This window comes from Lethenteron reissneri, chromosome 55 (assembly GCF_015708825.2).
Source record: "Lethenteron reissneri isolate LAM-NWPU_2019-01 chromosome 55, ASM1570882v1, whole genome shotgun sequence".
Classification (NCBI taxonomy): domain Eukaryota; kingdom Metazoa; phylum Chordata; class Hyperoartia; order Petromyzontiformes; family Petromyzontidae; genus Lethenteron; species Lethenteron reissneri.
In genome coordinates this window covers 9980862-10005085 of record NC_083833.1, presented here as the reverse complement: position 1 = coordinate 10005085, position 24224 = coordinate 9980862, and the positions used below count along the sequence as shown (strand labels likewise).

Genomic DNA, 24224 nt, shown 5'->3' with positions numbered 1-24224 from the left:
CAGGGTTCTGTCCCCCGCGGAACAACGCTACTGCGTGACACGGCGTGAATTGCTGGCGATTGTGTTTTTTATACAGCAATTCAGGCCGTATCTGTATGGCCGTCACTTTACGGTTCGCACGGACCATGCGGCTCTCCAATACGCTATGCGGGTGGCGCAGCCATCCGGCCAATTGTCCCGATGGTTGGAGGTCCTTCAGGACTACCAATTCACGACGATTTACCGCAAGGGGTTGCGCCACTCGAATGCGGATGCATTGTCACGGTTGCCGACGCGTACGGAATGCGCATGTCAGTTGGGATCGGCGCGGTGTAAACCTTCTGTCGATGTCCCCGCGGAAGTGGTGCTAGCCGCCACGGATACTACGGGGGTCGACGCCCCCACGGGGAGGGACTCGCTGTTAGCATTGCCTCTCATCGAGTGGGGCCGTCTGCAAATGGCCGACAGCTCCCTACTCGCGCTACGTCGGAAGGTTAACGTTCCCGAGGGCGGGGAAACGCGGGTCGGTTCCTGGGTGTGCAGACAGGGCCTCTTGATGAAGTGGGACTCCATGTCCCGGCGTCACATGCTTGTGGTGCCGGTTGCTGTACGGGGTAAGGTCGTCCTGGCTGCCCATGAACGACTCATGCATCTGGGGTTTCACAAAACGCTCGCCCTCATTCAGCGAGACTACTATTGGCCTGGGATGGTCAGTGACGTGGCGAACATTCTTAAGGGGTGTGTAGGGTGCGCTAAAAGAAAACCGCCACCAATAGCGGCTAATCCACCGCTTCAATCCATTCAAGTTTCGCGCACGAACGAATTGGTCGCGCTAGACATCTTGGGGCCCTTTCCCACTACACCTCGGGGAAATAAGTTCCTGCTGGTTGGCGTAGAGTACTTCACCCGCTGGCCCATGGCGTGGCCACTCGCCAACCAGTCGGCTGCGGCAGTGGCGGACGCCTTTGTCCAAGGTTACGTTTTGGACAAAGGCGCCCCCGAACGCTTGCTGACGGATCAAGGGAAAAACTTTTCGAGTGTTTTGTTGCGCGAGGTGTGCGACCTGTTGGGTACAAAGAAAGTACGTACCTCCCCGTACCACCCGCAGACTGACGGTATGGTTGAACGTCTGAACAGGACGATTACGTCTATGCTGTGCCAACAGGTATGCGACGACCAGGTGGATTGGGACTTACAGGTACCGAGGGTACTAGCGGCCTATCGGATGGCACCCCATGCGGCGACGGGGTTTTCTCCATTTTTTCTGATGTATGGGCGGGAGGCTGATCCGGCCATGGACGTCCAACTGGGGATTTCACAGCCACGTGCGACATCTAAATTGGCAGACCACATTAAGTTTAACATCGCCAAATTGGCTGAGGCGCGAGAGGCTGCGAGATTGAATTCACGCTCTCGGCAGATCGCGAACGAGCGATTGCACGAACAGAAGGTGCATACGCACAATTGGGAACCGGGCGATAAGGCCTGGCTGCATTGTCCACACGCACCGTTGGCTACGTCCCCCAAACTGTTGAGACCATGGAGGGGACCGGTGGAAATTGTGCGGGTTGCACGACCCCAGAGTATACAGATTAAATGGGGAAAACGCCGTTGGTACGTGCACTCCTCCCGACTGAAACCCTACGCGGCGCCGCGTGACCCCGGGTTGTGCCGTGACGACCGAGCGTGTGATGTGACCGTCGACTCGGGGAGGGATGTGTCGCAGGCTGATCCTCACGTGTCTCCACCTGACCCACCCCCAGGTGTCTCGGACCTGACGGCTGTTGACCGTCGGGAACCGGAACCCCGCGGCTCGCATGGAGCCCCGATGCCTGGCCCATGCCTTCCTGAACTGCCGGCGCCGCCGGATGGCCAACTGCGTCCTGTGCCGTACGACGGTCCGGCAAGGCGGACTCGGTCAAGGACGCAACACTTTTCATGAAAAAAAAAAAAAAATTCTTTTTTTGTTAAAGCCCGACTTCGTTGCCGGCTTCCCCCTCTGCCGGGGTAATGTCCCGTTCAAGGGACGCTCGGACATTGGGACGCTGCATGAGTCGGAGAGAAAAGAAGAGAAAATGATTAAAGAAATTTTTTTATTGTTACTCTTTCCGCATACACAGTATCGTTGCCACTCGCTGGATTGTGCATGTTGTTCTTGTTGCGGGTGTGGCAGTTGCTGGGTTTTGCGGATTGCGGTGTTCATGTTGTGTTGTTAGGGTTTGTGTTATGTTACGGGGCACACATGGGGGTGAAGGGGTGTTGTAGGTTTTATTAGCAGCCGGGTCGGCTGCGAGCTATGTGGTAGGGAGTGATGTAGTGGTGGTATTGACGTGCGCCGGCAGTGATGGATCACGGGGCGCGGGGTTGGGCACGCGGTGTGGGCGTGGCATGGACGCGCGCGCCGGTGGTGAGGCGCGCTCACACAAGCTGGGAAAAGAGGATCGTAGCGAGTGCGCAGTGATTGGTCAGATAAGTGAGTACTCTCAGCGACGTCCGCAGGAGGGGTATAAAGGGGGACGCGCGAGAGCACTCGTGGTCGGTGTTAACCAGTTGAAGACCGAAGACGGGGTGGAGGAGGTAGGGGCCCTGTGTGGCTCGGAGCCGAGACTGGGGGGACCGTAGTCCGACGCCCGTGTGGGTCGGGACGGTGGTACCCAGAGCCGAGACGGGCACCCCGGCTGGGTGTGTCCCGGAAGGCTACAGGGCGTAAGAGCCCGTGTCAGTACAGCTGAGTGGGTGTTGGTCACCCGTGTAGCTGAGTGGGTGTTAGTCACCCGTGTAGCTGAGTGGGTGTTGGTCACCCGTGTAGCTGAGTGGGTGTTGGTCACCCGTGTAGCTAAGTGGGTGTTGGTCACCCGTGTAACGAAGTTGTAGTTGAGTGGGTGTCCGTCACCCGTGTAGCTAAGTGGGTGTTGGTCACCCGTGTAACTAAGTAGGGTGTTAGTCATCCGTGTAACTACAAGTTGGTGAAAATAAAGAGTGTGCTACCCGTGAAGTCGTCTCCTGCCGAGTTACTACTTTACACATCCGCTGTGCCCCTTGCTGCGTTTTAGCCGCCCGGCTCCCGGCTTGTTGTTGCGAGCGTCGCTCCTCCACCCTCCGCTCTTGGTGAAGGGCGACTGCCTCCGACTGCCCAGTAGCAGCATCCTTCACGAGCCTCCACCGTATAACCACACACAAAGACAAAGATCCCCCGTATAGCCTTAACAGACTGTAGGGGCAAGTGCTGTTAGTGAGCACCTATGAAGGCCAGCATAGCACACGAGGGGGTGGGTGGCCAACACCACGCCCGGCCGCCTTTGTCTCCCCAGTGGCGATGTTTACACATCGCACCAGGTACACATTTGAGGCTGAGTCGACCTACGGGAGGCCCAGGACCGGTTCAGATAATCGTCACTGGTGTTGGCCATGAGCGGGAATCGAACCCGGGTCGCCAGTTTCGTAGCGCAGCGTAGCGCTAACCGCTACACCACCGCTCCCCACATAACCACACACGTGTACACTCGCGCACAAACGCACGCACATAAACCCGTGTACGTGGGATTCGAGGCATGATCATGAGGGACGGATCCAGCCATCGCTGCCAGCGAGATGAAACAAGAGGAGGGGGGCATTCGCTGCCAGCCAGGCAGCGCCAGCGGGCTGGCAGGAACCGGGCACATGAGACGGAGAGACGGCGAGACGGAGAGACGGGGAGACGGGGAGAAGGGGAGACGGGTGCTGGCCGTGGCCACCGTCACGGTGCTGCCAGGGCCCCGTGACTCGCGTCGTTTCGCTCGCCGGCCGCGCGACATCGTGCCTGCTGTGTCATTCATACTCTTGGGTCTCTCACACTTGAGGGCCATTGTGTAAACAACCTTTGTGTGTTTATATATTTTTTTTGAGATAAAGAATAGTAATAATATTAACAACGTCGTGAAGCTCTTTATCAATTCACGACTGGATGAAGAGCCCCTCCCACGCCACGTTGGTCGTAGGGCTGTTTGACCATACTTCACCAGGCTGGTCACTGCGGCTTGGTGACGAGGGCACCCAAGAATATCGCTCGCCGCTGACGCTAGCCGTACAATGCGCTAACCGCTGTGCCACCGCTCCCCACCGATAATATTGACGATATGAAATCTGCCGAACAGACGGAACGCGCGTGTCGTGTGGCGCTGGGCAGCGGCGTGGGAGATTTACTTCAAACCGCGCGTTGGCCGAGCACAGGTGGCCCAGAATGCCAATCGGCCAGCAACAAAAAGCATCACGAATTAACGTTGTCGTAGAAAAGGGCTTAACGTGTTTCTTTACTTGGGCGAGGTTGATGTTGTTGTTGTTGTGACTGCGAGAGCTGGGAAAAGAGACGAGGGAGGGAAAGGAGATTCTCAGGTGGAGTGGTGCGAGGGAGCGTGCCGGGAGAGAGAGAGGGTCTCTATGAGTCTGTGAGAGTGTACGATTCTGTATGTTAATCTATAGGTCTCTATGAGTTTCTGTGAGTGTACGATTCTGTATGTTAATCTATAGGTCTCTGTATTGGTCTCTGTGAGTGTACGATTCTGTATGTTAATCTATAGGTCTCTATGAGTCTGTGTGAGTGTACGATTCTGTATGTTAATCTATAGGTCTCTGTATTGGTCTCTGTGAGTGTACGATTCTGTATGTTAATCTATAGGTCTCTATGAGTCTGTGTGACTGTACGATTCTGTATGTTAATCTATATGTCTCTATGAGTTTCTGTGAGTGTACGATTCTGTATGTTAATCTATAGGTCTCTGTATTGGTCTCTGTGAGTGTACGATTCTGTATGTTAATCTATAGGTCTCTATGAGTCTCTGTGAGTGTACGATTCTGTATGTTAATCTATATGTCTCTGAGTTTCTGTGAGTGTACGATTCTGTATGTTAATCTATAGGTCTCTGTATTGGTCTCTGTGAGTGTACGATTCTGTATGTTAATCTATAGGTCTCTATGAGTTTCTGTGAGTGTACGATTCTGTATGTTAATCTATAGGTCTCTATGAGTTTCTGTGAGTGTACGATTCTGTATGTTAATCTATAGGTCTCTATGAGTCTGTGTGAGTGTACGATTATGTATGTTAATCTATAGGTCTCTATGAGTTTCTGTGAGTGTACGATTCTGTATGTTAATCTATAGGCCTCTATGAGTCTCTGTGAGTGTACGATTCTGTATGTTAATCTATAGGTCTCTATGAGTTTCTGTGAGTGTACGATTCTGTATGTTAATCTATAGGTCTCTATGAGTCTCTGTGAGTGTACGATTCTGTATGTTAATCTATAGGTCTCTATGAGTTTCTGTGAGTGTACGATTCTGTATGTTAATCTATAGGTCTCTATGAGTCTGTGTGAGTGTACGATTCTGTATGTTAATCTATAGGTCTCTATGAGTTTCTGTGAGTGTACGATTCTGTATGTTAATCTATAGGTCTCTGTATTGGTCTCTGTGAGTGTACGATTCTGTATGTTTATCTATAGGTCTCTATGAGTTTCTGTGAGTGTACGATTCTGTATGTTAATCTATAGGTCTCTATGAGTTTCTGTGAGTGTACGATTCTGTATGTTAATCTATAGGTCTCTATGAGTTTCTGTGAGTGTACGATTCTGTATGTTAATCTATAGGTCTCTATGAGTCTCTGTGAGTGTACGATTCTGTATGTTAATCTATAGGTCTCTGTATTGGTCTCTGTGAGTGTACGATTCTGTATGTTAATCTATAGGTCTCTATGAGTCTCTGTGAGTGTACGATTCTGTATGTTAATCTATAGGTCTCTGTATTGGTCTCTGTGAGTGTTCGATTCTGAATGTTAATCTATAGGTCTCTGTATTGGTCTCTGTAAGTGTTCAATTCTGAATGTTAATCTATAGGTCTTTGTATTGGTCTCTGTAAGTGTTCGATTCTGAATGTTAATCTATAGGTCTCTGTATTGGTCTCTGTGAGTGTACGATTCTGTATGTTAATCTATAGGTCTCTGTATTGGTCTCTGTGAGTGTACGATTCTGTATGTTAATCTATAGATCTCTGTCTGAGCCTAAATGTCTATGCGAGTCTTTCGGTCTCAGTACTGTCGTTTGACTTGGAGGTTGTGAATGAGGCAGATCATCGCGTCTCGGAGTAGCGGGGAGTGGTGCATCGTTGCGACGATGCCTCCCCCTTCGTCTCTGTGAATCGGGCACCGAGTCGTCGCGTGTTTCCCTTCCGGGTAGTGACCACAGTTGCACACTGCCGGAGAGTTTTTGGTTTTTTCATTTTCTGCGTGTGCGTCGTCGTCAGGTTAGCCGTATCGGCTGCCGCGGTTTGTGCCGCGGTTTGTGCCGTCGGTGCGTTTCAGGTTCGTGGTCGTAAGCCCCGCGGGAGATCAAGGCCAGGGATCTTCTTCGCGAGGTGTTTGTGACTTCTTGTCAACTCCGTTCGTCTTTGCAAGCACCATCAGGGTTGAAGTCGCTTTGGGCGAAGTGCTGTGACCTGCAGTGCGGCGGTTGACCTCTGTGTGGGTGAGGTGGGCAATTGGGAGAGATGGCGGGGGGAATGGCGTAGGACCGAAAGCCTGCCGCAGGCCCGTGTCAGCCTTTGTCTCGCCTATGTGGTCTTACTAAGTCCTCGGAGCCGTTTCACGGTTCGGTACTTAGAGCGCTGTGTTTGAGTTTGACCACATTGCGGAAATAAAATTAACAGGAGTATTCTTACCTCAGGGACGAAGAGTCTAAGCGTGTCCCTACTCAAAATGAGCCCTCGAGCCAATGGTGGAAATTCGACATTCCCATGGCAGGAAAAAATATCTCCAGGGTGACTGCTGTTGGCGTCCCCCAAAGCAAGCAGGGAATTGAACCCAGGCCCCGCTTGCTGTGAGGCACAAGTGTTACCATTGCACCACCCTGCTGCCCCAGTTGCTAGTTATAGTCGGCGCTGCAGCTGGCGTGGTCGTGGTGGTTGTAAGCTGCTGTTGTTGTAGTTGTTGGAGGAGTGACTCTGCTGGTTCTATTGAATTCTGCTGCTGCTGCTGCGTCTGTCCCTGCAGCCCCAGAGATCCTGGCACAGAAGCCGTACGGGAAGGAGGTGGACTGCTGGTCCATCGGGGTCATCTCCTACATACTGTGAGCAGCACGGCTACGCACCGCACACACACAACGACAAAGGTCACCCGTATAGCCTTCGCAGGCGTTTTGAGGCAAGTGCAATTGGCGATCACTTAGGGGTGGTGGCCAGCACCACGCCCGCCCGCCTTTGTCTCCCTAGTGGCGATGTTTAGACAGCGTACCCGGTACTCATTTCAGGCTGAGGCAACCTCGGAGAGCCCCAGGAACAGGTTCAGAAAATCGTCACTCGTGTTGGTCGCGAGCGGGAATCGAACTTGGGTCGCCGGGTTCGTAGTGTGGCCGGCCAACAGCTGCGCTACTGCTCCCCGCGGATACGCACTCGCACGCGCAGACACGCACAGATGCGCACTCACACGCACAGATGCGCACTCACACGCACTCACACGCGCAGACACGCACAGATGCGCGCGCACACAAAGACACTCAGACAGACGCCCACAGAGAGGTTCCGTGGTGGTAATGCAACTTAATGTAGCTGCCCCAAAGTGTTTGCAACCACCTGGTTTTGTTGAATTGGCATCTCCGCTCAGCCATCTCTCTCCTCATTTAAACCGACTCTCTTGAAATCACTCACGTTTAAGTGTGAATGCGATCTTACGACATTGTTGCTGTTGCTAAAGAAGATATGATTTTGTGAATCTGTAATTTTGTAATGCTGTGATGTTCTCTGCCGGTGGAGTCGCTCTTGGCAAAGAGCCTCTGAGCTTAGTGGTCTTCACCGGGAAACTCGCTCCCGGTTCTGATCGTTCAGAATGGGCGCCACTGTAGCCAGATGTTGACTACCTCGCCTGGTATACAAGAGGTCGTGGGTTTGATCCCGACCCTGACACATGTATATTTGGAGTTTGCGTGTTTCTCTCTCTCATCATCATCATCACGGTGGCTAGGATATGTTAACTACCTCGGCTGATATACAAGAGGTCGTGGGTTCGATCCCGACCCTGACAACTGTATATTTGGAGTTGGCGTGTCTTTCTCTCTCATCATTATCACGGTGGCTAGGAGATGTTAACTAGCTCACCTGGTATACAAGAGGTCGTGGGTTCGATCCCGACCCTGACACCTGCTGTATATTTGGAGTTTGCACGTTTCTCTTCCCGTGGTCGTGTGGATTTTACTCCGGGTCCTCCAGTTTTCCCCTCCACGTTGAGAATCGACAATCACGCGTTTAGAGTATTTTGGCTGCTAATACATTACCACGTGATAAGCCACTTCGTTGAGCTATCATTTGTGGCCTGGTCGCTTCTGAAAAAAAGCCTCATAGCTCAGTGGGGCCTTGCCTGGTAAAATAAGAAATAGTTTAATAGTTCATAATGCCGCATCGCTCGTAACGCCGCGTTGTTGTTGTTGTTGTCGCCGTTGCCGTCCGCGCGGGTGTGGAACAGGCTGTGCGGATACCCGCCCTTCTACGATGAGAACGACGCGACGCTGTTCGAGCAGATCCTGAAGGCCGAGTACGAGTTCGACTCCCCGTACTGGGACGACATCTCCGACTCAGGTGACGCGACGCTCGGCTCTAGTTGACACACGCGGGACGGCGAGTCGCGCCGCCCCCTCCCCCGCTCCCCCGCCCCCGCTCCCTCCGTGAGCACGTGACGGGGAGGAGGTTGCCAGCGGCGCATTCGACTTGATGAAGCGACGGGGGGCGAGTTTCTGGAAGGCCTGGATGGGTTCGCGGAGCGGTGGGGTAAAAAGCGTGGCTCCTCCCACCTCTTCCAAAACATCCGACCCGCGCGTGGAAGAGTAGGCCAAATAGCACTCGAGAATGCCCTCTAGCAGAGTTCCAGTCTTGCCCCGCGTGTCGCAGCGGCGGTTTGTGAATCGGTGACGTTCAGCGCTCGAGGGCACCGTCGCTCTTGTTGTGTTTCCAGCGAAAGACTTCATTCAGCACTTGATGGAGAAGGAGCCGGTCAAGAGGTACACCTGCAGCCAGGCCCTGGAACACCCGTGGTGAGTCCCGCGCTCGCCGCGGTCTCGCGCTCTGCTGTGCCGCTCGGGCGAACGCCCGTCGTTGCTTGGTCGCTCCGGTCGGTGCGGCTCGGTGCGGCTCGGTGAAGGTCCGCCTCCGATGCCGCTCGCCGCCGATGGTTTGCCGTGGCCGGGAGTCGGACGCGGGTCGCCTGGTTCGTACGGCAGCTCGTCAACCGCCGTGCCACCGCTCCATCCCTCCTTCGTGTCGTTCACGTTACGTTTCATATTCTGCTGTAAACGCTCTTAAAATAATATGATAAGTATTACTTGGGAAGCTGGCCCATGCCACTGCGTGTGTTTTCTGCTGTATGCTTAAGCTGGGATTGCCAAGCTGGGGTTGTCCGCTGCGGACCAAAGGCAGATATATTTCTCAGTCAGTCAGTACTCGGCATATGATCGCGACTGTGCGGTTTACTGGAGTGAAGTTCGGCACCGAAATGCTGGTCCAAGATCTCAGTACAAGCTGATTCCTGCCACCCGACACAAATTCCCAGACCGTACGGGTCAAACCTGGGCTGGGGTCGCCACCACTCCAGGTAGCGACCCCTGGCTGAGCCGCGTGCTCGTTGGCACGGGTAGACGCGGACCGTGTGTGTGGCTCTTGCTTCGTGCTTGGCGCAGGATCGCCGGCGACACGGCCCTGGACAGGAACATTCACGAGTCCGTGAGCGAGCAGATCAAGAAGAACTTTGCCAAGAGCAAATGGAAGGTGAGAAAAACGCGCAGCATTCACGCGCTCAACCCGGCTGTCACCTCCTGTATTTCCCTGCCCGGACCCCCTCCCCCAACGCTCCCGGCCACCCCTTCTTCGTCTGCGGGATGCGCTCGATGCCGCATCGGCTGATCTTGTTGCCGTGTAGGCCACTCGCCTCCGTCTTGCCTCTCTCCACCCCCGCCGGCAGCACACGGCGGGATGTTTTTTCCGCGCACGTTTGGCCTCGCGCTCCGTGTTCCCCACCGGCGTTCGTGTTCCCCACGCTTTGCCGTCGCAGCAGCAGCAGCAGCGGGCTGTGCGCGCCGTCTCCTGTAGGCCCTGCTGTTGATTTTCGGTATCAAATTGAACTTTCTAAAAGCGCCCTCCGGCCCCGCTCTCGCTCGCCTCTTGGCATTTCAGCCACGAACCACCTCGTTCCGAGCAGGACCCTCCTAACAAGGCCTCTTGAGACACGGCGTCGGTTTTATATTGATGGCGGTGGTGATGTCAGTGGTAAAGAATGCCACAGATGAAAAGGATTTTGAAAGTTAAAGTGATTTCCTGCTCAAATGAGCGTTGGGGCGGTGCCTCTCTCCCATTTACAACCCTGAGACAGTGGTTGAAATTCCACATTCCAATGACAGGGGCGAGTCTATCCATAGGACAGCCTCTGTTGACTCTCCCACAGCAGTGTCACTCGTGTTCATCGACCCTGAAGGAACGATGGGCTCAGTCAACCCCACGACCTGGAGTTGAACTCAGGGCCTTTCCAATTGTGAGCCACTCGTTTTTCCGCAAAATCTACCAAGCCGGATAATCAAAATGAGAATCCGAATGTGTATTTCTCCCGGAGGAATCCGATGAGCTATGAAGCTCTTCTTCACAGATGTCCAGTCGGGGCGGGTAAGAACGTGACAACAAACACAAAACAACAACACCACGGGAGTGCAAAGCACAAGGGAGGTAAACAAATTGCCCAAAGAACGCCGATGATGAAAGAGATGACGCAAATCATGATGAGCGTGCTCATGATGATGATGATGAAGGTGACAATGCTGCTGTTTATGATATGATGCTGATGATAATGATGCTGCTGATAATACCGCTACTGCTGATGATGATGATGCTACTGCTGCTGCCGATGATGCTACTGCTGCTGCTGATGATGCTGATGATGATAATGATGATGTTGCTGCTGCTGATAATACCGCTACTGCTGATGATGCTGCTGCTGATGATGATGATGCTGCTGCTGATGATGCTACTGATGATGATGCTACTGCTGCTGCTGATGATGATGATACTGCTGCTGCCGATGATGCTGATGATGATAATGATGATGTTACTGCTGCTGATAATACCGCTACTGTTGATGATGATACTATGGCTGCTGCTGCTGATGATGATACCGCTGCTGACGCTGATGATGATAATGATGATGTTCCTGCTGCTGATGCTGCTACTGCCGCTGACGCCCGAATCGTGTCCGCGCAGCAAGCCTTCAACGCCACGGCGGTGGTGCGGCACATGCGGAAGCTGCAACTGGGCTGCAGCCAGGACGGGCCGGCGCAGGCGGTGGTCCCCCCCGCGGTGCCCTTCAACGGTAGCACGCTGCACCCCGCCTGCTCCAGCAAAGGCAGTAGGTGGTGCTGTCTGCACTGAGCGCCCGTCCCGATCGCGCATCCTTCCCCCGCCCCCCCCCCCGCGCGTTCCGCTCGCTCGCTCGCTCCCTTCGGTCGATCGGGGCGAGAGCCCTGGGGAGGACGCGGAGTGCCGGGGTGGGACGCAAGAGAGGGAACACGGACGGGAGGGAGGGGGAAATCGCGCCGCGGTGAAGGGCGCCCGCGAACTTGGCGTCGACGCCAAACTCGCAATAAGATTGTGAGCAGGTAAAAGAAACGTCTCCTTTGGCGCGTGTGGAAGAGTAACACGGAGCGAAATGCAGCTCACCGACGAACCGAGGTTAAACGAGGATGGACGCTTGCAGGCAGCCAGGCAGGCAGGCAGCCAGCCAGGCAGCCAGGCAGGCAGCCAGCCAGGCAGCCAGCCAGGCAGGCAGCCAGCCAGGCAGGCAGCCAGCCAGGCAGCCAGCCAGGCAGGCAGGCAGCCAGCCAGGCAGCCAGCCAGGCAGGCAGCCAGGCAGGCAGCCAGCCAGTCAGCCAGGCAGGCAGCCAGGCAGCCAGCCAGGCAGGCAGGCAGCCAGCCAGGCAGCCAGCCAGGCAGCCAGCCAGGCAGGCAGGCAGCCAGCCAGGCAGCCAGCCAGGCAGGCAGCCAGGCAGGCAGCCAGCCAGTCAGCCAGGCAGGCAGCCAGCCAGGCAGCCAGCCAGGCAGGCAGCCAGGCAGCCAGCCAGTCAGCCAGGCAGGCAGGCAGGCAGCCAGCCAGGCAGGCAGCCAGCCAGTCAGCCAGGCAGGCAGCCAGCCAGGCAGCCAGCCAGGCAGCCAGCCAGGCAGGCAGCCAGCCAGTCAGCCAGGCAGGCAGCCAGCCAGGCAGCCAGCCAGGCAGGCAGCCAGGCAGCCAGCCAGGCAGCCAGCCAGCCAGGCAGGCAGGCAGGCAGCCAGGCAGCCAGCCAGGCAGGCAGGCAGCCAGCCAGGCAGCCAGCCAGGCAGGCAGCCAGGCAGCCAGCCAGGCAGCCAGCCAGGCAGCCAGCCAGGCAGGCAGGCAGGCAGCCAGCCAGGCAGCCAGCCAGGCAGGCAGCCAGGCAGGCAGCCAGCCAGTCAGCCAGCCAGGCAGGCAGCCAGACAGCCAGGCAGGCAGCCAGGCAGGCAGCCAGGCAGGCAGGCAGCCAGCCAGCCAGCCAGGCAGGCAGCCAGGCAGGCAGCCAGCCAGTCAGCCAGCCAGGCAGGCAGCCCGCCAGCCAGGCAGGCAGCCAGGCAGGCAGCCAGGCAGGCAGCCAGGCAGGCAGCCAGGCAGGCAGCCAGGCAGGCAGCCAGGCAGCCAGCCAGGCAGGCAGCCAGGCAGGCAGCCAGGCAGGCAGGCAGCCAGGCAGGCAGCCAGGCAGGCAGGCAGGCAGGCAGCCAGCCAGGCAGGCAGGCAGCCAGGCAGGCAGCCAGCCAGCCAGGCAGCCAGCCAGGCAGCCAGCCAGGCAGGCAGCCAGCCAGTCAGCCAGGCAGGCAGGCAGGCAGCCAGGCAGGCAGCCAGGCAGCCAGGCAGGCAGCCAGGCAGGCAGGCAGGCAGGCAGCCAGCCAGGCAGGCAGGCAGCCAGCCAGGCAGGCAGCCAGGCAGGCAGGCAGCCAGGCAGGCAGCCAGGCAGGCAGCCAGGCAGGCAGCCAGGCAGGCAGCCAGCCAGCCAGGCAGGCAGCCAGGCAGGCAGCCAGGCAGGCAGCCAGGCAGGCAGCCAGCCAGCCAGGCAGGCAGCCAGGCAGGCAGGCAGCCAGCCAGTCAGCCAGCCAGGCAGGCAGCCTGGCAGGCCGCCAGGCAGGCAGCCTGGCAGGCAGGCAGCCAGCCAGCCAGCCAGGCAGGCAGGCAGGCAGCCAGCCAGGCAGGCAGCCAGGCAGGCAGGCAGCAACACCGTGGCAAAGCCTGGCAAACACCGTGGCAAAGGGTGAGGAATCGTTCTGAGAAGAGCCGGTGTGCAGTGTTGGTGCGTGCCACAGAGCAGACGTTCGGTGCGGAAGGGAAAGATGCCATTCCAGATCCTAGAAGCGCCAGGATGCAGGAGTGGTTCTCTCTAAACCTGCCGCCATTTCTCGGCAGAAGGCGCAGGAACATTTTTGCGCATCACGCGTTGTGAGGATGTCAATCCGGCGAAAGCAAAGATTTACACACAAGAGGGACAGAAGGATACGCGTCGTGGACTAGAGCACGTGCTCTGCTGAGAGACATCGTGGGGTGACTGCCCTGTGGGTCGAGACGAACGAGACGGTGGCGGCCGAGGGAGGGAATCCGTCAGAGAGGGCGTCCCCCAAGGAGATGGAGTGGGGAACTCGGCTCATGCGCTGGGTGGATTGTTGCATTGTGGGACCGGGAGAGATGGTGACTGCTTGGTGAAGGAAGGGCGGGGGGGGGGAGGTCTTCAGTAGATCGCCATAGCTGATGATAAGCAAAGTAGTTACACTAAACTGTTTATGTCACCTTCAGCAGCAGCATCATAATCAGTAGCAGCGCGCGTTATACTCCTCATGGCGGTTGTATTTATTGTCATCGACATCATCAATGTGTTGTATCTTCATTCACAACCCACACACTGTATTCCTCGTCATTGTCATCGTCGACTGTGCTGTTTGCGAGCGTGAGGTTCTCGCCACCGCGGGGTTTTTCCCACAATGCCGTGCACCAGGGAGAGCGGTCGCTCACGCCGACCCCTCTTCCTCACACCGCAAGCCGAGCTCAGCACTGAGCACTTCTCAAATGTGGCGGTCGCATTTACAAGGGCGGAATCCACTCTTTTTTTTACTGGCATGCCAGAGCCGTGCCAGCGTGGGGGCAGTCACGGGGTCGGTGGTTTTCCATCGGCTATTTGCCGAGCCGCGCCAGAACCAAGCCACGATCCTCTGGTTTGACAAGATCTCTGAATCCGGCTCAGGGCCAAGCAGGGCCAGTGGTGGGGCTGACGACGGTGGCGACTTCGGACACTTTTGCCAATGGGACTCTTCGTGGTCTCACTCGAGCTATTTCTCGCAGTTGAACAAAATAACCTTGAGACCGGACACGGGTCCGGGGCACACCGCGAGGGAGCGGCGTCTACGCACGTCTCGCGTCATTCGCCACGCGCGGCGCGGCTCGGCTTCTGCGGTGGAAAACCGGGCCCATCCCGAACCGTGCCGGACTGGCACGGCGTCAGCACGGCTCGATTGTGCAGTGGAAAAAGAGTTAAAAGCGTCTTTTCATTCAAACGGGTGGAACACATCTCCACTGACCCCAAGGCTTGCGGTGGAAATTGCACGTTCACGTGGTAGGGACAAGTCAGCCCTTAATAATGATTTCGTACACAGTGGAACTTATTTCATGAACCACTGCGTGTAGGTGGGCCGTGGACCACAGCACCACGCCGTGGGATTTAACAAAAAAGAAAGAATAAATCCGTGCGTGTGCCCTCGAGGTTCATATCGCGTCGCTTCTGTGTTTGTTTGTTTTATTCCTGGATTTTTTTTCCTGCCTGGCATCCATTCCACTGTTATTACGACACAGGGGGGGGGGGGGGGGGTGGTGGGGCGGTACAGCAGTCGGCGCGCCAGTGCCGTTAACGCGGCCGCTCCCAGCAGCCACGGCTAATGCCGTTTGGCGGCTGCTACCTGAACAGGGCTGCTCGCCCTCCACCAACCCGCGCTGTCCAGCGTGGTGAAGTATGGTCAAACAATTCCCAACATCGACATGGTGTGGAGAGAGTGTCAGTGTCCCGGGAGAGTGTTCGTGGAATGGTGCGAACGCTGCGTGTGATAGTGGAACGGTGTAAACGCTGTTAGTGGAACGGTGTAAACACTGTCTCCCTTGCTCACCGGGTAATTGCAGGAAGCGTTTGCCGGGGCAGATGTAACTTGAGCCTCCCCGCTCCGTCTTAATCACAGCCGATGGGGCCGACTCAGGGTCTCGCTTGATGGACATGAAGTTGAGGAGCCGTAGGGGCCTGTCCTGAGACTCCGCGTCAGATCGAGTGTGCCGGAGTGAGCGGCGAGCGACGTCGATAGCCAATTCACTTATTCCCACTCCGGGGTCGTGGTACAGAAAGTACAGAAAGTAGAAATGACGGGGTTGATGTGAGAGTCTGCATCCTGACCAGTGGCCGTGGTTCGTGCGGCAGAGGCCCCCGGAGCAAAACGTGGCTTCCTGGCCGGCCCCCGTCGGCGCCTTTCCCCTCTTCGTAGCCCCAGCGCCCCGGGGCCTGTGGACTCTGTGATTGTCTTGGGGAGAAACTGGTTCCTGCCGTAGGAATGTGGAATTGACACCATTGGCTCTCGTTAGGGCAGAGAGATGCTTCGACCTGACCTGGGAACCATGAAAGTAATAAAAAATTTCGCTTCCGCCAAATTAGAAAGTACGGAATCACGGAAGAGATTACGTTTCTTCACTTTAAAATTAAAAAGCCCTCCGGTAGCCAATCGTCGGAGAGTGACTCCGAAGTCACCCTTCCAGCGCCACCGCTGTAGAGCCGCGCACAGCCAAAGACTCTACAGCATTTGGCTGCGATCGTCCCCCCGCTCACTCCGGGAAGCCGTCACTGCCTGCGGTGTCACCGTCCTCAGCGCCCGTCCGCGTTCAGATCCCCCCTCGTGCCCCCCCTCGTGCCCTACCCATTTTGTGCCCCCCCCCGTGCCCCCCCTCATGCCCCCCCCATTGTGCCCCCCCTCGTGCTCCCCCCTCGTGCCCCCCCCTCGCACCCCCCGCACACAAGGAGGAGGGGGGGGGGCAGGCCCTGTGCTCCGGGGGGAGGCCACAGGACCCCAAGGCCACTTGCAAATAAAATAAATAAATAACCCCCCCGTAACATTTTTGCTTTGAAAGCCACGGCCAAGCTATTAGGGCAATTTCCAAAAACACGATATATATACACACACACACACTTTTGTTTGAGCGAAGGTTATGATTATCTCGTGAAACCTTGAAAGAGAAACAGGGCCCGGGTAAGTGCTGTGAACGGGGCTCTGCTCACGTCGCTAAATTAAACCTCGTGCCGTGGCCGAGACGCCGACGGGCAGCAGAAGCCGTTTAAACGGTTTGCTTTGTAGTTTGTGGGTTTGCCACCCTGGACAGAATAACAAACTTGGGCCCGCAGACCGATTGGCGAGGCTTCAAGGCGTATGATTTTGCGGGCCGCTTGTTAAAATCAATCGCGCGGCGCAATCATCCGCGTCGTCACGGGGAATATAAGTAGCAAAATAAATAAGTGGACACGATGCCTCCTTTCACACGTCTGTGACGAACACGGCTCTCTGGGGATGTGTAGCCTCAGCAGCATTGATTCAGCGCAGGCAAACGCTTGACCTGTTTCGGCAAGCAGCGTCTCACCAGCAATGCTGGTGAAACTGCCCGATGTTTATGCGAATGGATCCTCTCTGTTAGATTTGTGTCATAATTCGACTCGATTATATTTTGCGATGTTTATTTTTCAGAGAGATTTGCGGCCTTGAGCCTGGACTCGAACAGCGGTAGGGAGTCAACAGCACGAATCCCTCGGGGAAGGGGGCTCCAGACTGTGGGGGCAGCAGAGGAGAATGAGCGACCTCCCACTGCTTTGATGGAAAGCCTTATTTTCTGGAGCGAAGAGTGTGTGCAGGGGAGCGGGTGGAGAGTGCGTGGAGAGGGGATGAAAGTGAGATTAGAGGGAGAGGGTGGAGAGGGTGGAACAGGAAACTTGCACAAAGCCGTGGCGTAAAACGCAATCCGCAACACAATCCACTCCTCGTGTCTCCTGAGCGCGCACACACACGGAGCACTTCACATCTCCAGCTGATGGCCCCGAGGCACTGGTGGACATTCCCCATTCCTATGACAAGGGCCAGCCTCCTCAAAGGACGACCACACGGTGATCTCACAAAGCGGACCTCGTCTTATCGACGCCGATTGGACGATGCGCTGACCGCGGGACTCTCCGAGCGGGATTTGAGCTCCCACCGTGAGAGCGGAGCGCTTCGTCCGCTGCGCCACCGGTCGGTCGGGGGCCTTCCACGGATGGCTTGAGCGCCATGCCCCCCCCCCCCCACCCCGGATCGCCCTGCGGCGCCTGCGAGCTGCGAGGAGGAGGCCCCTTGACGAAAAGTAAACAGGCGGGCCCAGCGGCGGGGTCAAGGGGGCAATCGGCTTGGGGCGAACCGAGCGGCCGCGTGAGTGGCGGGCAGGGCGGCCGACGCCAACGGCGCTCGCCGCTGGCCGCGTCCAACGCGTTCGGCGTGCTTCAGATGGCTGCTGCGTGTCGCGAAGTGGCCACACGAGGCCTGTGGTTGTGTCGTTGGGCCGCGCCTCTCCGCCCGCTTGTGTAAGCGCTTCGGCTCAGGCATGCGCGCAAGGGGGGCATGGGGAATCGACTCTGCTGCCCACACGAGCGTGTGCGTGCGCGTGTGCGTGCGCGTGTGCGTGCACGTGTGCAGGCATGCGGAGCGGGAGTGCAATAGTTAGCGCACCGCCCTATGAACCCTGTGTCTAGGGTTCAATTCCCGCGCCAGGCCAATAACAGTGGTGAATATTTGAACGGAGCTTGGCCCTCCCCTAGGTCGACTCGGCCTCCATTGAGTGTCTCGTGCGGTGGCTAAACATAATCGCAGGGGATAGAAAGGTGGCTGGGTATGGAGGAATAGCAAAACTACACGATCTCTCTCTTTCTCCTCTCATCGTCGCCAGCGGTTTTCAATATTTGGCGTTTAGCTCCTAGACACATTGCTGCCATCGCGCGCACAAGTGCATATTCTGCTCGACAAAAACGACGTGACCAAAAAACATGTTTTTAGACATCGTTGTCGAACATTTAATCCCCCACAAAGCCTTTTGCGGGCTAAAGGGGCTTGCGGACCGTGACGAGCGCACAGAAGCGCGCGTCGATCATTGGCGCCTCCTGCTCCGTTGGACCAGCCGTGGGGCCGGTCTGTCCGCAACACAACAGAAGTTTGTTATGATGATGGCCTGAGTTGATCAGAGCGTGGGATGTGATCCCAAAAGCACGCGAGGCTTTTGGGCGAAGTGCCGCTGTCATTCTGGGCTGCATTCCCCCCCCACCACCACCCCCCAATGTTTGCAATTTTACCCCAAAAGATTCATAACCACTTGAAGTGGCTGCCCTACGTATGAACATACTTGTGCTAATTGTGACAAAGTGCACGATCTCCCGTGTCGTGGCGTCATCTCCCGCGCGCCCGCGACCCCGTCGCGCCTCGCCGAGCGCGATCCTGTCCGCGAAAATCCGAGGGCGTTTAGGGATAATCCGCACCGAGCTGGAAGAATTGCACATTCCTTAATTAATAACGCTCGCTAAAGTTGCTATGACGCTGCGCGCGCTGTACCGAGGCTTTGCGATAAACACAGCGCCAGCCGAGGAAGCAACGGGAGTAGAACGCGCAACAACGATCGGAGTTGTGGCGTTGGCAGAGTTGGTGGTGGCGTTGGTGGCGGCGTTTCCTTTCGCGATCCCTGTGACCCAGCAGCCCGTGCCGTCACCGGAGCTTGGAAACTCTGCGGTGGTCGAGTGTGGTTCGTGCCGGTTGGGTGACGGCCAGAGCCTGTGGGTGGTTGTCGGCTCGGGAGCTGTGGGGCGGCCAGGAGAGGAGAGCGCTGCCCCCGCTCCCTGCCCTGGTGCGTGTGGGGGGGGGGGGGGGGGTCCTCCGGCTTCCTCCCGCGTTGAGACAAACGAACATCCCATCGCGGAACCCTCCTAGTCTTGAGGCTCGATGAGGCCTTCCCGTGCAATCGATGGATATTACGGCGTGTGCTTATAGGTACACACACATACAGCCCACAACAACGACGGCCGCGATACGCGATGACGTTACCACGGCGCTTGTGCCAGACTAGGTGCGCTTTGAGGCCACTCGAAGGCTGTCCAGCAGGAGATTACGGAACAGACCCAGGTACCATGTACAGACAGACTAGTAACGCACGCACGTTGTCACTCGCACCATGCACGCCAAAGCACCATTGAAGGCTGAGTCGACCAAGGGGAGGCTCGGGATGAGTTGAGATATCGCTCGCCGCCAATTGCTATCCGTGGCCAGAAATAGAACGCAGGTCGCTGGGTTCGGAACACGTTGACTACACCACTGCACCACCACTCCCTCCCCACCACACGCGCACGTCTGTCCATGCTGGAGACGGGGTCTCGACGGAGCCGGCTCGGTGCTCTGACCTCCGAGCCGCCGCCCGGTGGCCACCCCGCAGAGAGATGCGCCTGAATTAATCCCGCGGTCGGGGTCAGTGGAGTCGGTCATTCCTCTCCGGGGTCCGTGAAACGGGGGCGGCGCTTCGTGGGGGCGGGCAGCCGTCAGCGGCTCTCCCGCAAGAGAGCGGCGGCATCTCGGCCCCGCCGCGAGAAGGTGGAGTTTTCAGAGTTGCCAGCGACGAGCCCCCCCTCCATCCCCCCCCCCCCCCCCAATGTACGTTTCACAAACGCACGCGGGCATCGTGAGCAGGGCGCTCGGTGCGAGCCCACGGGACAGCGTGAAAATATTGCGGCAAAAAAAGAATCCGGCGTCGTCACTGGCCGAGGGGCTAACCGTCTGTGGCGTGCACCGACGATGACCCTGTCCGCCAGCGGGTACACGCGCTCGGCCGATGCTAGGGAGGCTATTTAAAGGAAACTGCCATTGTGGGTAAATTGTAAGCACGTGTGGTCCCGTGGCGAGTACGATGGTCACCTTTGTGAAAATAAGCACGGCGTTCCCATGGTGCCATTTCATAACAAAGGAGGAGTTTTTGCAGCCCTTTGCCGGTCCGCTCATGGATGAACGCCTTCTCGAGTTGCGTCAGTCGTGGGGATTGTTTGCCCATACTTCACCAATGTTTTAAGTTTTACGTATTTTTTCTCATTTTATTTTTTCGTTAAACTGCATTTCGCTTGCAAGAGCCCTTGAGGCGGAATGGCTCGTCTGCAAGGCTGTTGCAATTATCACGACGTTGATGATCTTCTTGGTTCTTTCGGTAAAGTCACATAGAAGGGAAATAATAAAATAATAAAAGAACAAAAATAAAACATAACATTTATTTTTATTATTTTATTATTTTCCTTCTACGTGACTTTACCGAAAGAACCAAGAAGATGAATCCCTGCAGTCACGAAAGCTTTAAATCGACGTTGATGATGTCCACGAGAACGTTGCTGCTGCTGCTCTGCATGCTGCCCCGTGCTGATCACCGTCATGGCCGCCCGCCCCCCTCTCCCCAGGCTCCAGCTCGGCGTCTCTTTCCACGTCCGAGGACGCCATGTCGAGCTCCCCCACGCCGTCGCCGACCTTCACGGGGCCTTCTCTCAAGCCGCCGCCCGGCGCGCGCCCCACGGCCGTGCAGGAATGAGGGGCCTTTGCGTGGCCCCTCGTGCGAGGGCCCCTGGCTTGCGGGGCCTCACGTTGCATGCTGCTGCTGCTGCTGCTGTTTTTTGTGTGTGGGGGGCCTTCACGCGGGACCTCGCTTTGGGCCTTCGCGCCATATCTTGACGGTGTCAACGTTAATGTGGGCCTTCCTCATGCCCCGGTTGCGGTGTTTTCCCCTTCGGCTGATGCCGGCGGTCTCGTGGTCTGGGCCTTCACGTGATGTCTTTCCTTGAGCTTCGTAGGAAGCTTCCCGCAGGACCTTCCTCTAGAACTACCGTGTGTAAACCTCGTCATCTAGGATCTTCACGTGGACCTCCGTGCAGGACCTGCGTGGTGGGCGATCGTAGTGGGCACGCCTTTGATCTCGCGGGGAGGCCCGGGTGGCACAGGCAGCCAGCAAGCGCCAGCGCTGCCGTTGGAGCGCAGGCGCAGTGGAGGCATCGGAGAGTTCCTGGGCCCCAGAGTCCCGCGCGAGTTTAGCTTCAGGATCTCCGGTGCAGCCGGTACGAAGGTCCCGGCACGGTCACCGACGAAGGCACTTGAACAAAACAAAGCCATTGTTGCGGTTCTGGGTTCGCGCTTGAGTTTGGCCCGGCTGATCTCCGGGGGATCATTTGTAAATATGGGACGTGACGATAACAGGCGCAGGGCAAACCACAAAATGGGTCACCACAGTTGGCAGAAGGGCGAGGTAGACTCTCCGAGGGATGACGGGCAGATTATTGTGATATCTCTCAGAGTTTCAATACAAAATTAAACACTCTCACCGTAACCTCCTTTTCCACTGGCACTTTGGAGCCGTGCCAAGCACAGGGAGGGTCCTCGCGGTACGATTGGTTGTGCACTGGGGGCTATACGCGCTCGGCCGGAGCCAAACCCTGAAACTCTGACCTCGCAAGACATCCGAATCAGCTCGGAGCCAAGCAGGGCCAGGTTTGGGGTCGTTCTCGGCGCACCGGCTTCGCGGCAGCGCGCGTGTCCCGGGCGCGACGGCCCCGACAGCACGGGGGGACCTCGGATTGTGCGGCCGCCCTTCACGATAGCGCGGCGCCGCTGTGAAAGCCGGTGGCCAAGTCGAGAGCCAATTTTTATTTTTCAAACCCCCCCCCCCACCCACCACCCATACCACCCACCCGCCAAAAACTTAGACTACAACATTTCATCGTGCGGCAGTGATCGAGAGGCTGATAGAGAACGTGATGGTCAGCAGCGGACGGGTGTCCGATGTAGATTGGTCCCCCGCCACGGGAATGTGGAGTTTCCACCATCGGCTCAGGGTGGAGATTAGCGTCACCGCGATGCTCGCTTGACTGTGACATCATCGCATTGCGGACCATGCGTGTGTGTGCGTGGGTGTGCATGTGTGAGTGTGTGGATGTGTGTGTGTGTGTGTGCATGTGTGCGTGCGTGTGTGCATGTGTGAGTGTGTGTGCATGTGTGAGTGTGTGGATGTGTGTGTGTGTGGATGTGTGAGTGTGTGTGCGTGTGTGTGTGAGTGCGTGTGTGTGCGAGTGCGTGTGTGTGCGAGTGCGTGTGTGTGCGAGTATGAGTGTGTGTGTGCGTGTGCATGTGTGCATATGTGTGCGTGAGTGTGTGTGTGGATGTTTCGCGTGTGCTTGTGTGCATGTGTGCATGTGTGCATGTGTGTGTGCGTGTGTGCGTGCGTGTGAGTGTTTGTGTGCGTGTGAGTGTGTGCGCGTGTGTGTGCGTGTGTGTGTGCATGCGTGTGTGTGTGCATGCGTGCGTGTGTGTGCGTGGATGTGCATGTGTGTGAGTGTGTGTGCATGTGTGCGTGTGTGAGTGTGTCTTTGTGCATGTGTGAATGTGTGTGTTTGTGAGTGTAAGTGTGTGTGTGTGTGTGCGTGTGTGTGAGTGTGTGCATGTGTGTGCATGCGTGCGTGTGAGTGGGGAGCGGTAGTGTAGCGGTTAGCGCGCTGCGCTATGAACCTGGCGACCCGGGTTCGATTCCCGCTCACGGCTAACACCAGTGACGATTATCTGAACCGGTCCTGGGCCTCCCCTAGGTCGACTCAGCCTTAAATGAGTACCTGGTGCGGTGTGTAAACATCGCCACCAGGGAGACAAAGGCGGTCGGGCGTGGTGCTGGCCACCCACCCCCTCGTGTACCGTCCCGGCCTTCATAGGTGCTCGCTAACAGCACTTGCCCCTACAGTCTGTTCAGGCTATACGGGGGATCTTTGTGTGTGCATGTGTACATGTGTGTGTGCGTGTGTGTGTGGGTGTGTGCGCGTGTGTGTATGTGTGCGTGTCTTTGTGCATGTGTGTGTGTGCCTTTGTGTGTCTTTGTGCGTGTGTGTGAGTGCGTGTGTGTGTGGATGTGTGTGAGTGCGTGTGTGTGTGGATGTGTGTGTGTGCGTGTGTGTGCGTGTATGTGTGTGTGTCTTTGTGCGTGTATGAGTGAGTGTGTGTGTAAGGCAGTCTGGTAAATGTGCGCACGGATTGGCGCTGTCCCCGCTGTGAGCGGCCACGTGGCCCTCGCCTCCTTGAGGCGTCTCCTCGCCGCGTCGGAGCGGCGAGGCGGATTGTTCCCAATTAATGAGAAGAATGCGAACATCGCGCCGAGGTAGGAAGCGTTCGCGTGATCCGTGCAAAATGTTTCTTTTTGGATCGATCTGAAAATGTAGTCACCGCAAGAAGCGATGGAAATTTCCGGTCGCGTCGCTTCTTTTTCCCGCCAAAAGTGCCGTCGCGTAACGACACTTTGGACGGTGCGTGACGTCACTTGATATAACATTGAAGTATAACAATGTCTGCGTTCACAGTTGTACGTTTTACCGATGAAACTTGCATGTAAAAAAAAAAATCGTACGGATATTTTAAATCGTCGAAACGATTACATTTGGTGTACACGCAATGGAAGTTATTCACGTAGTATTACATTTACATTTGAAAATATTTAATAAAATTTGAAATTGGGCGTAAACATTGCAAAAAAAATCTGACATCCAGAAATATGTGATATGCCGCTGGACGGAGCCTTCGTTTGTTCGGGACATTGCAGCGATGTCACTCAAATCCCTTGGGAATGTGTCGTCACGCTGAACTGGGGCGGCAACGCGGTTCGAACCCAGCGGCTGCCCCGGTTAATCCTGTCGCCAACGAAATCAAGAATTGCCAGAGCGCCTGCCGAACTCACAGTCGGAAAGCTGTGGCTTCAAATTCCCGGTCAGGTGTCAACTCAGCCCGTCGTCACGTTTGAAGGGTCGATAAATGAAGTACCACTTTGTGGATGAGCAGAAATTAGGGGCCGTCCATAAATGACGTCAGGCGCCTGGGGGGGGGGATGGTTAGACATTTGTGACGATGTGTGACGAGGGGGGGGGGGGGGTTTGAAAAATGTGACGTCACATCAAAATGCGCAACTTTAAATAAATATAGACAACACTTTATACTTAATTAAATAGACTTTTTAATAAATGTTTTCTCCCACAACATCAGAGTGCAGCGCCACATTAAATACGCACTACAATGACAATAGTTTAAAGCGATTTGAAGCATTTTTTTTGGGGGGGGGGGGG

The 24224-nt window shown here is 56.4% G+C and overlaps 1 protein-coding gene across 2 annotated transcripts in view; it reads left to right on the top strand.

Annotated features, from left to right (window-relative positions):
• Positions 1 to 23956, top strand: part of LOC133356794 (calcium/calmodulin-dependent protein kinase type 1D-like) — a 105381-nt gene extending 81425 nt beyond the window's left edge. The window contains exons 6-11 of one of the 2 annotated variants that reach the window (XM_061574481.1): positions 6995 to 7070; positions 8459 to 8571; positions 8945 to 9023; positions 9666 to 9753; positions 11233 to 11341; positions 20541 to 23956. In XM_061574481.1, coding sequence (XP_061430465.1) covers positions 6995 to 7070; positions 8459 to 8571; positions 8945 to 9023; positions 9666 to 9753; positions 11233 to 11341; positions 20541 to 20668 — 593 coding nt within the window. In that variant the 3' untranslated portion in view covers positions 20669 to 23956. Of the gene's footprint in view, positions 1 to 6994; positions 7071 to 8458; positions 8572 to 8944; positions 9024 to 9665; positions 9754 to 11232; positions 11378 to 20540 lie in introns of both variants that reach the window. The other variant, XM_061574480.1, reaches the window with a different exon arrangement.
• Positions 23957 to 24224: the final 268 nt, after the last annotated feature.